Here is a 15,171-nt window from a genome sequence, read left to right as displayed (position 1 = left end):
GGGAAACAGTGGGGGAACAAAATCAATTATTTTATTTCATTGTATAGTTAAACTGTTGCCGAACACATTAATCTAATAGGTTAGTAAATGATTGTGACCCAGAGGAGCTACAGAATCACTACTGTAGTGTGTAAATTCATATAAAATAAAATAAAATGAAAATGTTTCAAAACACTATTGTCCATACTGCTCCTATTGTATGGACATACGAGTAAAATTATAAATAGCTGACCAAATTAACACTATTCCACACACATAATAATAACAGGGTGTGTCCTGATTCTACACCCTGGCTCTCGGCTGGTCCCCCATTTACACCAGTTTCAGCACTCAGTCACACATTGTGTTTTGTTTTAGTTTTAAACAGACAGGTTCTACACCACAGTCTCTTTATTAATGTAATGTTTTGTAATGTCATTCTTTGTTTCAGATGAACATGAAGTTTCCAAAGTGGATTAACGGTAAGTTTTACACCTTGTTACATGAAGCCTCTCACAAGCTGGTTTGCAACTTTATAATCATTAACTCTGGGACAAGAGGACACCTTCTGTGTGAAGGACAAATGGGAGAAATTTCTAAACACAACAATATGTCAACACAACTTTTTACATTATGGAAACTTCATATGTATTCAATTCAATTTTATTTATATAGTGCTTTTAACAATGGTCATTGTCTCAAAGCAGCTTCACAAAAATGAAAGAATTTTTGGAAGTGTGTATGTGTGAGAAAAATGTGTCTAGATAATAACGAGATGAATGAATGAAATGTCTCTGATGAGCAAGCCAAGGGTGACAGCGACAGTTGCAAGGAAAAACTCCCTGAGATGGTAATAGGAAAAAACCTTGAGAGGAACCAGACTCAACAGGGAACCCATCCTCATCTGGGTGATAACGGATAGAAATTATATAACATCATGTGTGTTATGCAGCTGAAAGTACAATATAACAAAAGTTAACTTTAAATTAACATGAAGTCTGATAAGTAATATCTCCGTCTTATCTAAATTTAGTAAAAGAAAGTTATTGGTCATCCAATCTTTTATATCCTGGACATACTCGGTTAGTCTAGACCACTTGGGTATTTCATCTGGTTATGTTTGGATATATAATTGGGTATCATCAACATAACATTGGAAACTAATCCCATGTCTTCTAATGATGTTACCCAAGGAAAGCATGTACAGTGGAACCTCGGATTACGAGTATCGCGGTTTAAGAGTGTTCCGGAAGAGGAGCAAATATTTTTAATAAATTTTGACTTAAACGAGCGTTGTCGTGGTTTACGAGCTCCGAGTAGCATGTATAACGCATGTGCTTCTTGTTTTGACACCGAGCGTCGCGTCATCACAACTGAGCCAACGGTTTTTCTCTCTCTGGCGCTGTGGGTATTCATCTCCCCTGCTGGGTCTTAGTCCTCGTCTCTTACTGGTATAATCAATCTGTGTGTGTGTGTGTGTGTGTGTGTGTTTCTTTCTCTTGTGCTGCAGTGTGTGTTGTGTGTGCGTGCATAATTTGACACTGCCAGATCACACACACACGCTCTCTTTCTCTCTCGCCTTTACTGTGTGTCAGTGTTTAAGTGTGTGTGTTATGTGTGTGTTTTTTCTTTCTCTTGGGAGAAAGCGCTGCAGAGTGTGTGTGTTATGTGTGTGCGCATAATTTGACACCGCGCATGTTCAAACACACACGCTCTCTTTCTCTCTCGCCTTTACTGTGTGTCAGTGTTTGAGTGTGTGTGTTATGTGTGTGTTTTTTCTTTCTCTTGGGAGAAAGCGCTGCAGAGTGTGTGTGTTATGTGTGTGCGCATAATTTGACACCGCGCATGTTTAAACATGCATAAGGTAGGCCTGTTACGAAATCCAGCGAGATATGCGACCAGGGGCGATGAGGTATGGGTAGGGGTCTGAGGAGACCAGCTGCAGGGCGATTGTTGGGTTTACAGCGGTTGCAGGTGTCGCAGGCTGCCACAAAACTGGAAACGTCCCTCCCCATCGTGGGCCACCAGAAGTGCTGTTGAATGATAGAGTGTTCGGGCAGAGCCTGGGTGACAGGACAGCTTGGATCCATGACCCCACTCCAGGACCTGTGAGCACAAACAAAGGGGAACAAAGAGACGATCTGGAGGAACATTGCTTGGGCCGGGCTCTTGAGTCAATGCCTGCTTGACTTTAGTCTCGATGTCTAGTTCTATGGCGGCAAGGGGACAATGCGATGGCAAAATGCAGCTGCATGGTGCGGGATCCTGTGGGGGGAAAAACTGACGTGAGAGGGCATCTGGCTTAGTGTTTTTAGAGCCTGGGCGGTAGGACAGGGTGAAGTTGAACCTGGAGAAGAATGATGACCACCGAGCTTGACGGGCATTGAGCCCTTTGGCGGTGCGTAGGTACTCTAGGTTCCGATGATCAGTCCATACTATGAAGGGGAGCTCGGTCCCCTCCAGCCAATGTCTCCATTCCTCCAGCGCTAGCTTGATGGCTAGGAGCTCTCGGTCGCCTACATCATAATTCCTCTCGGCCGGAGATAGACGGCGGGAGTAGAACGAGCAAGGGTGCAGCTTGTTGTCTCGTGGGGACCTCTGGGAAAGGATTCCCCCAACGGCAGTGTTGGAGGCGTCCACTTCTACCACAAACTGGCGAGATAGGTCGGGTGTGGTGAGAATGGGAGCTGAGGTGAACCGTGCTTTGAGGTCTGCAAAAGCCTTGTCTGCCTCCTTGTTCCAGCAGAACCATGTCTTCTGGGAAGTCAGGGAGGTTAGGGGAACGGCGACGGAACTGTAACCCCGAATAAAGCGGCGATAGAAGTTTGCGAACCCCAGGAACCATTGGAGGTCACGACGGGAGGCTGGCGTGGGCCAGTGGGAAACGGCCTGGACCTTGGCTGGCTCCATCTCCAGTCTGAAGGGAGAGATGACAAAGCCTAAAAATGTTGTGAAGGTTGTATGGAACTCACACTTCTCAGCTTTCACAAATAGATTGTTTTCTAGGAGCCTCTGCAGAACCTTGCGAACGTGGTGCCGGTGCTCCTCCAGTCCTTGGGAGAAAATTAAAATGTCGTCCAGATACACAAACACAAAGGAATTCAAGAAGTCACAAAGGACGTCATTAATGAGGGCCTGGAACACGGCAGGGGCGTTGGTCAGTCCGAACGGAACCACCAGATATTCGTAGTGCCCAGTGGGTGTGTTGAAGGCAGTTTTCCACTTGTCGCCCTCCCGGATGCGGACAAGGTGATAGGCGTTCCGTAAGTCGAGTTTGGTGAAGATGTCCGCCCCTTGGAGAAGTTCAAAGGCGGTGGTCATAAGTGGTAACTAGTAGCGGTTTCTGACGGTTATCTCGTTAAGCCCTCTGTAATCAATGCATGGGCGAAGGGACAGGTCTTTTTTCTTGACGAAGAAAAACCCTGCCCCAGCGGGCGGGGACAATGGACGGATGATTCTGGCAGCGAGGGAGTCCGCGATGTACTTATTCATGGTCTCTCTTTCTTGGCGTGCTAGAGAGTAAAGTCTGCCTTTAGGGGGAGAGGTTCCTGGGAGGAGATCAATAGGACAGTCATATGGTCGGTGCGGTGGGAGCGACATGGCTCAGGTCTTATTGAAGACCTGCCTGAGGTCATCGTACTCGGTGGGGACATTGGAGATGTCCAGGGTTTCATCGGGCGTGGCCGGGACAGAAGCCGGAGGAAGTGCTGAGTGCAGGCATGTCCTGGAGCATGAGGGACTCCAACCCGTGATGATGTGCTTGTTCCAGTCAATCTGGGGGCCATGGAGGGTTAGCCAGGAAAGTCCAAGGACCAATGCGGCGTGTTATTTGTTCATGACGAAGAGGCAGATCTCCTCTGAGTGATTTCCTGACGTCCTTAAAGTAAGCGGAGGGTCCTGCAAGTGATGGGTGGAAGCTGGGTCCCGTCCAAGGCCTGAACGGTTAGCAGGGTCTAGCGGTACACAAAGGATCCTTAAAGCTTTGACTGTGGAGGCGCTGACCAGGTTCCGGTCAGAGCCAGAGTCAATAAGTGCCTGAATAGGATGAACCTGGCCGTCGACGATTAAGTTTACGGGGAGTAAAGGACGTGTTTGTGGGAGTCTGTCGGAAGAAGAAACCTCTAGTGCCCCCAGTCTGACTAGAGGCCACCTCCCTATTACTGGGCAGTCTTTTAGCCTGTGTCCTGAAGCTTCACAGTAAAAACAAGCCCCTTGCAGACGGCGTTGGCGTCTCTCCTCGTCTGAGACGCGAGTCCTGCCTAGCTGCATGGGCTCCTCCTGAGTCGTCTGCTTTAGAGTAGGAGACAGTAGCCCCTGGATGTCCGTCTTAAACGGAGACGTGAGTCAATCTGCCCGGCGAGGTCCATGAGCTCGTGGAGGTCTGTGGGAAGTTCACGAGAGGTGAGCTCGTCCTTGAGAGCTTTTGACAGCCCCTCCAGGAAGACATCCGCTAGGGCTCTGTCGTTCCACCCACTAGAAGCGGCTAGGGTGCGGAACTAAATGGCATAGTCGTACAGTGGGAGCCACGTCAAACAGCCGCTTGGAGCATGATAGGTCCATGACAGGACCGTGACAGGACCATGATCGATCCGTGCACGGAATGTTATCCCCCGCGATGACGTAGTTAACGATGCCCCGCCCCATAAACGCCCCCATGCGCTTTCTAAAAAGATGGTTGTAATGCTGTATAATTCCGCCAGATGGAGCATTGACTGCTTCAGTTAACTGCAGTGTCCAAGCAGCCGATTACTATATTTGATATATATATAACATAACTTAAGTCAACATAGTTTCATAAATAGATCATGTGGTAAAGAAGAGGGATAAAAAACGATTCATAAACAGATTTAAATCCCTCAATACACAATCCATGATGCTTATGCTATTTTTAATTAATGATTAAATTAATTAATAAAACTACTTATTGCAATATTTTTCACGACATCCTTATTAATACTTAAAGACACGGTAACATCTGTAATTTATCTATACCGGTCGTTGTAGGTACGGAATACAAATGCGGGCTATGTACAGTATTTTACATTACGGTGTATTTTATCTATTTCCGTTTAATACACTGGTAGATAATATTTTGCTGCAAAGTAACGCTTAAAATTTAACTTCTGCTTGGGTTTGTTTTCGTTATATTTTTTATGTTTTCGCTAATGTTTTTTTTCGCTGATAGTCAAAAATTGGCAAAACAAATCGATTAATAACGCATAATATATGAAACAAATATCTGTCCATACGGATCAGTATGTCTTTAGTCATTTAACCAGTATAACGTCTCCCATTAAAGATCTGATGGGACATTAATCACTTATCACTCCGGTGAATAGATGCGGCAGCAGAGACAGATTAAATCCCTATAAACATTCACACTTGAACACAATACTAACAGAGCTAAACAGTTCCAGAGGGTCAGCGCCTGTTATCAGGACAGGAATCACCTACAGGATAGTACTGTAATTTTTACTGCTTATATATTTTTTGCGATAGTTTCATTTGGTTTTACGCGATTTCATGTTTTATTTGTTTGTGTGTACGTGTGTGTGTGTGTGTGTGTGAGAGAGAGAGAGAGAGAGAGAGAGAGAGAGCGTGCGCGCGGGAGAGGGCTTATATTGTGATTTATTCAAGGTTACTAAAGCCTGGCTTACTACTAATAATAAAATATTTCAATGTAACCCATGGGTCTCAATCACAAAATCAGCCAACGCTGTAAACAGATGACAAGACAAATTATATAGGCTACTCTGAAACGTTAATTTGAACATTAAAAAAAAAAAAAATATATATATATATATATATATATATATATATATATATATATATATATATATATATATATATATATTACGGGGGCTTATATTACGGGGCTTCTCAGTCTTTCGTTAATTTTACTACTGACTGGAAACCAATGTGGCTTATTAAAGATGCACTGTTTTATTGGACATGGCTGTTTTGTAATGTTATGCAGAATAAACACTGTCTACGGTTCGAATATACTGTGAACGTCTCAAAGTCACGTCTCTAGATCCGTCTGCAGTAATGTTATCGTGGTGTAAATTATTAACGTATCGATGTATTTCACTTGCAGACAAAATAGTCTAGTAACGAAAGTAACGAATTCGTCACTACTCTTCTCTTACGCAGCACGGCTAAAAAGATAATAAAAATGACACCAATCCTGCCATGATGCTACCCTGTCCATACACAACACTGGCTGGGGAGATGAACTCAGACTTTACAAAACTTACTATTATTTCATGAGATGAAATTAAGCTAGGATGAAGAGAACAGAAGTGAACTCTCCTCTGTGTAATATCTAAGTAGAGTGTAACTGGATCAGCCACAAAATGCCCCCCGTCTAACTCTGATTAGGAAAAGCTCACAGACACCAAACCTGCAGCACTTTGGTGTAATTTTTATTATATTTTTAGCCGTGCTGCATGAGAGAAGAGTAGTGACAAATTCGTTACTTTTAATAACTTGATGTTTGATTGAATATTATATAATTTCCAAGTTTGATAGTGTCGATTTTAGAGTGCATTATACGATGCGAAAAGGAAGTAAATAAACACGTAGCAATGCAAAGAGGACACAGCTGTGAAATATTTAAGCAATATAAATTCAACAAAGTGTGATCATAATGGTTGTTGTTGCTGCTGTTTATGTAATTGGTTCCACCGTGTTACTGAACGCAACTGTGTTCACAAAACCGAGCGGAGGTAAGGAAAAAACACTCGCTAACGCGTTTGAATGAAAAGGGGCGGCGGCTTTTCTTTGAAGATAGCGATTGCGTAATGGGCGGCAATCCGTGGCAGGGGGGTATAACACACCTCTGAACGTCCTTTGTCTTGTACATGATTATATTCGTTCACCTTCCAATCCCCCACAGCGCACACACTGTTGCTATGTCTGTTGGAGCACTTGGTTATACACAGCACCTTAATGTATGAAACACTTACTTCCTGGTTTGTTTTATTTTAAATATTGCTTATTACCTTTTCCCGCAAAATAAACATTAAACATAAACAACATGTTATCATTGTGTAAATTAACATATTGGTGTCTTTTAATTAAGGACAAAAACAGACCCTGCGCTTGTGTTTAGGACTGATGCTGAACAGCTGTGTTCTTAAGTTTAATCAACGATTTACAAGACAACAGTTAAAGCGGTTGTGGATGAGAGGTGTGTGTGTGTGCGCGCGCGCTCCTGCATTTCTCCGTTGGTTTAACACAAACATTTTGCGCACAGACAAGTAAGTCTGAAGTACCCCTCCCCCCGCCAAAAACACACACACAGAGCAATTAGCACCATGTCATAGTCAGTATTCTCCACGGAGGTTTCTTACCTTCCAAGTTTGTCTTTGCTCTTTTAATGGATTCTTAAAACCCCCCCAAAACATTATACTGAGAAAAAAAATGATTATGGGTCACAATCACAAACACAAACTAGCACAGATAGATATGATCAAGTGTTTAACTGTTGTTTTCATTCGTTTCTATAACCAGTAATAATAATAATAATAATTATTATCATTATTATTAGCCCAACTCTTTGACTATTTAAAACAACGTCGGGTCCCATTTTTTGCACATTGAAGTTGTTGGTTTAAGTAAATGTATTTTTAAATACACAAACAATCCCCCAACAATTAAAACACGCACACATGACTTTAAAAATAAAATTTATTCTTTCAAAACTAGTCAAAAGTAAAAGTAAAAACAAATAATTTGTATAAAACAGGTGAAAACATGTTTAATTTTTGCTTAAAGGTCATTAAAATACCCGGATAACACCAGCTGCTTATCAGTCTCTATCTGGTTCTTGTATATATTAAAATATCATTTTTTAAAAATATTAAAGATGGAACTGTTTAATTCTTTGTTTCCCCCCTAAAGTATTAGACGTTTTGCAATTCTATGTTCAGAATATACAGTAGACCTGACCAAACATCATTCTAAAGCTGTTGCACTGTGACGTCATCCCTCCTACAGCTCCCTTTAACAGCTTGTTCAGGCTCCTCCAGTAGCTCCAAAAGGCCAACCGTCATCCGTCTGACCCCCCAATCCTCCAGGGCGGAGCTCTGCTTAAAGACAACAGGAGAATTTAGTGAAGACAAAGATAAATAAACTTTACAGAATATCTAGTTGTAATAAATATAAAAGATATTAGTAAACCTACACCACAGAGTGTGTAAAATACTGTTTTGTGGAATTCTGGAATGTAAATAAACTGGGATAACTTTAACCATTGAACTTTGTTAGTGTTAACCCCGGTCTGTCTGTATTATCGTCTGCATTAAATTAAAATGCGCTTTTCATACAAATAAGTTAGGCGATATAACACTCGTATATATTAGTTCATCTCTGAAGCCAAACTATAACTACCCGAGTACTGAAGCCCCCCTCACCTCCTCCCACACACACCTCCCCCCACACAAACACACACACACACCTCCCCCCCCACACTCCTTAACTGATAAACACTTCAGAGTTTTATCCAGTTCGGTAACTAAGCGCTCGCGCTACCGCGCAAAGTCACGGCCAAATTGAGAAAAATATAAACCCGGTTATGAGCGTTTAGCTCGCGAGCTCCTGTACATCTATCCTCAGCTTGTGTCCTTCATGAACTGCATCACATAATATTCACAGATATAACCTGCAGATTAACTCTTACCCAAAGAATAAATAAATGCTAAATTTATCCAGACAACACGCGGTCAGACTCTAAAGGCATTTTTATAGAGCACAAACACTCTTCATCCGGTAGTGCAGCCTTTGTATTAGGGACATTAATAGTATTTTCGAAGCTTTAGTGTCTTTTTTAGTTAAAGAGGAGTGACATTGTGAGTTTGTGACACTGACAGTAAGCTGTAATGTTAACTCCAGACTTGGTAAACAGATCATTAAATTATCTAAAGTCACATCTGACCGCTGCTGGTGCTGCCAGTGATTTTCAAAACGGCCGGTAAAAAAAACTAAACTGGAAAATAAACTGTAAACTAATCCCAAACAAATTTTATAAATAAAAACACCACTTACCGCGAATAGTCCATTAAGCCGCCATCTTCATCTCTAGTGCAGTTTGGCAGCGTCAGTTCGGTGGGGGTGGGTTGTTAAAATCACGTGATTGCAACTCAGCGCAACTAAATTGCTGGCTTGTGTTAACAGGTCCTTGAGAACGAAGCGCCATCTAGTGGTGGAACCAGGTAAATGCATAAATAGGGCTTGAATGGGCGTGTTTACGGTGAAATCTTGACACGCCTTTCTCGAAGAAAAAGGAGGGGGGACTACGGCGTGCATAAGGCAGCCGTACGCCATTCGTACGCAATTCACACTTCCGCGGCTATTTGGCGTGGCTCCATCTGTAGATGGAGCGGGATCCTTGACGGAATCTCAATAACCTAGTTCCGGCCTCCCTGCCGACAAACAAGCAATCAAAGACCCGCTTCATCTCCTTGGAGAAGTCCTGAAAGTTCTTGCAGCCTGGGTCGTGTGCCTCCCAGAGGGCCGTGCTCCACTCCCGGGCTCCACCGGTTAGTAGCGTGATGACGTAGACCACCCGAGAACGTTCTGACGAGAAGGAAAAGGCTTGTAACTCGAAAATCAGTGAGCACTGCGAGAGGAATGACCTACAAGTTCCTGGTTCTCCTCCATAAGTGTGGGGGGGGGGGGGGGGAAGGAGGCTGGTAGGCATGGCTCTCGCGGTGTTCCGAAGCTTGAGGTCTGAGCTAAACAAGGAACAAAGCGAAATCGGCAACGTAAAAAAACATGAACAGAAACGCGAGAAAACTGCAGCGAAACAACACACAATAATCCAGCGGCGAGACAGCACACTACGCTTCCTTATAAGCTGAATAAATTCAGCGCCAGATGAGAAACCGGTGTGTCGGCGGGCCGGTGCAGGGGCGTGTAGGAACGATGACAGCGTGGGAAAACATGACCACGTGATGAAAAGTCTGACAGCGTGAGAGAGGAAGTGTCAAAGGAAAAGAGCGGTCTTTGATCAGCGCGAGACGCTGAGAGCATGACATATTTGAGTTGATACTACCTCTTTAAATATTTTGATATAAACGGAAGGTTTGAAATCGGTCTGTAATTTATTTTGTTCTGGTCTAAATTAGATTTTTTAAGAAGAGGCTTAATAACTGCCAACTTAAAAGGTTTAGGGACGTGACCTAGATATAATGGAGAATTCATAATGTTTAGAAGTGCTCTCCAACCGTATGCATCACTTCTTTTAAAAATCTGGTTGGAATTGGATCTAACAAGCATGTTGTTGATTTAGCTGAGGTGATAAGTTTATACAGCTCTTCCTGTCCTATACCTGTAAAGCACTGAAAATCTAAATGTGAAGCTTTAGACTGAACTGGATCATGAGATGCTATTAGGGGTTGAACCTCTGTTATTTTCTTCCTGATACTATTGATTTTTTTATTGAAGAAGTCCATAAAGTCTTTACTTCTAAACTGTGATGGGATACTCTCTGAAGGCATCATAAGTTTTGCATCTTATATATAAGCGTTAAATAACTTTTATCTAATATAATATAGTACAGTATTATCTAATATAAACCAACATCTTTTTTCATGTCCAGCAGTTAATATAAATGAATGCATATGCCAACCCTTATTAATGAAGTGTGTGTTGTACCCTAGTAATCACTGATGACTATAGCCACAGACGGTAGTGCATACAGGTCACTAGTGTCTCTATAATTCCTGCAGGATGCATCTGAATGGACAAATTTTAGGAGAAGAGATGGTCTAACAGAAACCGAGATTTAGTTCAGTCTAAAAGGATTTGTTCAATCAGATTGACCACTAAGGTTTTTGGAAAACCGCTTCTGCACAGCTTTCTTTAGATCCCACCACAGAATTTCAGTTGGGTTAAGGTCTGGACAAGGCCATTCCAAAACCTTAATTCTTCAGATTTTTCATCCATTCTGGTGGAGAGTTACTGGTGCGCTTCAGATCATTGTCCTGTTGAATAAAGCGATTTGGTTTTATCCAAATATGGTGCTGGGCATTAAGGCCACACAGCTGCACTTTGGTGTTATCTGTCTATATGAAATTGTTCCACAGGCCTTGTTGTTTGTTCAGATGCAGTTTTGCAAACTACAGTCATTGTCCCATGTTATTTTTAGACAGAGGAGGTTTCTCCTGGCAACCCTTCCAAACAAACTGTACTTATAATTGTGCTATCATGTGCACATTTAACATGCTCAGTGAGGCACGAAAACACATAGAATTAAAAGAGGAGCGTAGTAACTTTTACAATATATACACACACAGTATGGCCCAGAACTCTGGAGCCATAGGAAAATTCTTGTAAGTATTAATTAGAGAAAGCTTTGTGTACAACTGACATGAGATACACACACTGTGTCAATAATCTGTTGTGTCCACTTTGTGAGAAGTATATTAAACAAGTATAAATACCACAAATGACTTTATATACATACAGTCTGGCCCAGAAGTTTTTAAAAGTATAAATTACAATAAATGCACAAATGGTTCTCTTTGACTTCACGGCATTTGTGTAGACAAGAGCACTGAACATAAAGTAGCAGAACTGGGGATGTTCCATGCTGAGATTAGGCTACTGTTATATACTAATAAATACTGTTAATAAAACTAATTGCATCTTGCGTTAGCCTTGTGTTTGATTTTGTGCTTTAGTGAGTAACACAGTAACAAGGTTCAGCAAGAGATGTAAATAATGCCTGAGAGAACAAAGTGTGGAAGGCAGGGTGATTTGTGGGTTCTGTGACAGACGACATAATGGTACAGTAGACATGCTTATGTAGCTGTTAGAATACACACAGTGTTTGTTTGACAGGGAGACAGAATGCTGAGGGGGGGCAGCTCGGTCAGGACTGACTCGTTCCCTGGCCTGGGATGTGGCAGTAAACCTGGCACTGATAAACCTCTCTTACTGTCTGAGACGGAGAACACAGGAGCTACGGGACTTCTCAGAGCAAAATACCTCCACTCCAGGGATATAGGGAAATAACTCCAGGGATGAAGGTTCGATTCCTGCTTAAAGAACCCCCTGGTCATTTGAATGTTAGAACTAGGTTTGAAGAGTTAATTAAATTCTGAGACTTTTCAGTACAACCAAAAAAACTGGAGACATCACATCATTACAAGTTAGATTTTAAATACATTTCTGCAGAGACTCTGTTGACTTCTTACTTCACTTTGTTGTACTGTGATGGTTGTAAAAGTCACAGTCTGTCAGCCATAACCACACTTTTTTTACTTAACTACCCATAGTTCAGTTACAAAAAAAAACAAAACACTTTGCATTTCCAACCCACTAATCTCATGTCTCTGGTCTCTCACAGGAGAGCAAACATTTGTAATCATGTTCTAATGATCATTAGTGTTAAAATCATCAGTGAATTACTGGAGTTGACACTTTATTATAGAACTCTTTAATCTAATCTTGCTTTGTAAAAAGTTTTGAATGTCAATGTGTTTGAAAAGTGAACGTGTCATTTTGAACAATTTTTTACATAAAAACTTGTCACACACACCCGCGCCGCGACTGGCACTAGGACCCGGAAGTAGTACGGTCGCAAAACAGGAAGTATAAAAGGTGACAAGATGGTGCTGCACATCACTCAGTCATTGAGTTCGCCCATGACGGTTCAGATCGTTTCTCTGCCAATTCGTGAGTACTTACCTTCTTGGGTTTACTTTCTGTTTTCGAGTGTGTGTTTATAGGACGCGGGTTAAATTTGTGTTTTTCCCTTGCTCCCCTTCTATGAGAGTCCTTAGACTAAATCGCGTGGTTATCCTGCCTACTCGCTTGCTTCCGCGTTTGGGTTCACCATCCACGCTACAAAGGGCTAACCGCTAAAGCTACGTCTTCTGGTCTACTCAGGTTAGTGCATGACAGAATGACTGAGTCTTTCGCGGTGAACCCAGCGGATCACGCGCGCCTTTGCGATGTGGTGAATCAGCATGCCGCGCTCATCAATCAGCTAACCGGAGAGATCGCTAATCTGCGCCGGAGCGTCCAAGACTTTTGGTCGCGACTTTTGTTGCTGACGCGGCTAGCCGGGCTCCCGCCGCGGAGGCCACAGTGCCGCATAATTCCCCCCCCCCGATGTTTTTCTCTCATTACCAGAAAAATGGAATGGCACAGACGGGAAGTGTAGTGTGTTTCTAACAGCGCTCGATCTGGTGTTTGAGTTTAATTCCACCAAATACTCCACCGATAGGCTACGCATTGCTCTTCTCTTTTCGTTGCTCTCAGGGCAGGCAGCTGAGTGGGCCACGGCAGTTCTTCGCTCTTCTGGTGGCCCTCCATGACCCGGGACGTCGCCGAGTTCGTCCAGGCGTGCCCAGTGTGCGCCAGGGCAAAGACCACCAATCAGCCGACACCTGGAGAGCTCCAACCACTTCCGGTTCCTTGTCGGCCCTGGACGCACATTGCCAGTTTCAGAAGGAAAGACAACCATCATGACCATCGTAGATCGGTTCTCCAAAGCTGTGCATCTGGTGGCTCTCTCCGGACTCTCGTCAGCTAAAGACACAGCCGAGCTGATTCTAGAGCATGTAGTCCGCCTGCATGGGTTCCCAAAAGACATCGTCTCGGACAGGGGGCCCAGCAGGCGGTTCTGGAAGGCCTTCTGCCGTCTGATCAATTCCAGCTGCAGTCTGTCATCAGGATACTAATGGTCAGACGGAGTGAACCAACCAACAACTGGAGCGCTATCTGAGATGTTTCATCACCGATCGTATCCATATTACCCCATATGGGCTGAGTTATCTCATAACCTTCATGTGTCATCTGCCACAAATCTCAGTCCATTTGAGGTATGCCACGGTTTCCAGCCTTCAATGTTTGAACATCAAGAACCGGAGGTTGATGTACCGTCGGCCCAACAGTTGGTTCGCAGGTGTCGACAGCTGTGGAGACAGGCCAATCAAGCCATCCGACGAGCTAACCACCGATACACCACCCAACATCGCCGTTGACACCCACCGGGACGAATGTATAATGTATAATGTAGATGACAAAGTCTGGCTGTCTACCAAAAATCTTCATCTCCACACAGAGTCAAAGAAGTTATCTCCTAGGTTCATCGGTCCTTACCGCATCACACTCTGCATCAACCCTTTCACCTACCGGCTCCAGCTGCCTGCGGCGCTCCGAATTCATCCGGTTTTTCACACCTCTCAGTTGAAACCCTTCACCACCTCTCCTATGGTTTCTATATATTTTTAAAGAAATTGTTCTGGGGAATATACCTTAATAGTGTTGTACTCCAAGCTAGGGTCAGGTGGTATAAGGGAAGAAGTTTTGACTGAGAATGAAAAATACACCAGCAAGAATCCTTAAATAAAGACATTTAGAACACAACATTCAATTAAATTTCAATTACATTTTATTTATATAGCGCTTTTAACAATGGTCATTGTCAGAAAGCAGTTTTTTTTGTCAAATATCTTTATTGAACATTTTTCAACAAAAATACACCTAACAGGCCACAAAAAAGTAAACTATTTTTAAGATATTCCGAATACATAAATTAATAAAAAGAATAGACGGATAAACAAAAATAAAATAATTAAAATAAAATAGGATAAAAAGGCATTTTTAATAGGCATTGAAATAAAGCACAATAGTAGCACAATACCAATTCAAAATCCTATGCACTCACTTGAGGTACTTGGGGAGGAAAACCTTTCCACAGAATAGTTGACAAATCAGTCTCTAAATTGCTAATATAAGGCTTCCAAACATTATAGAACTAAACTGGTCGGCCATTAACTAAACATGTTAAATATTCCAGCGGGATTAGTTCCATTCTTAGAGTCTTATCGCTTATCCATCTCAATAATATATTTTTCCTGGCTGCAAGCGTAAGAAGATTGTAAAGTCTCTTTTCATTGGATAAAATCAAAGATTGATCTGCTAGATCAAGGATCAAAAATACAGGATTCATAGCCAACTCCTTGTCAAAAAAAAATGCACATTTCAGATACAATCTTGGCCCAGTATATTTGTAACTGATTACATGACCAGAGACAATAAGTGAGAGTGCCAATTTGTGTTTTGCACTTAAGGCATAGAAGTGAAAGGGCATTGTTAAATGTATGTCTACGGTTTGGTCAGATATGCAACCTGTGCACAATTTTGAAATGTATTGCTTTGGCACGGTTACATACT

The 15,171-nt window shown here is 42.6% G+C and overlaps 1 protein-coding gene across 1 annotated transcript in view; it reads left to right on the top strand.

Annotated features, from left to right (window-relative positions):
- The window catches only part of LOC128530046 (N-acetyllactosaminide beta-1,3-N-acetylglucosaminyltransferase 3-like), a 40,481-nt gene that overhangs the window by 5,956 nt on the left and 19,354 nt on the right, over window positions 1–15,171 (top strand). Inside the window, exon 2 of the mRNA XM_053503755.1 lies at window positions 431–461. Within this exon, the coding sequence (XP_053359730.1) occupies window positions 431–461 (31 nt within the window). The remainder of the gene's footprint in view (window positions 1–430; window positions 462–15,171) is intronic.

Source organism: Clarias gariepinus, chromosome 9 (assembly GCF_024256425.1).
Source record: "Clarias gariepinus isolate MV-2021 ecotype Netherlands chromosome 9, CGAR_prim_01v2, whole genome shotgun sequence".
Taxonomy (NCBI): Eukaryota; Metazoa; Chordata; class Actinopteri; order Siluriformes; family Clariidae; genus Clarias; species Clarias gariepinus.
This window is presented reverse-complemented; position numbering and strand designations above follow the sequence as displayed.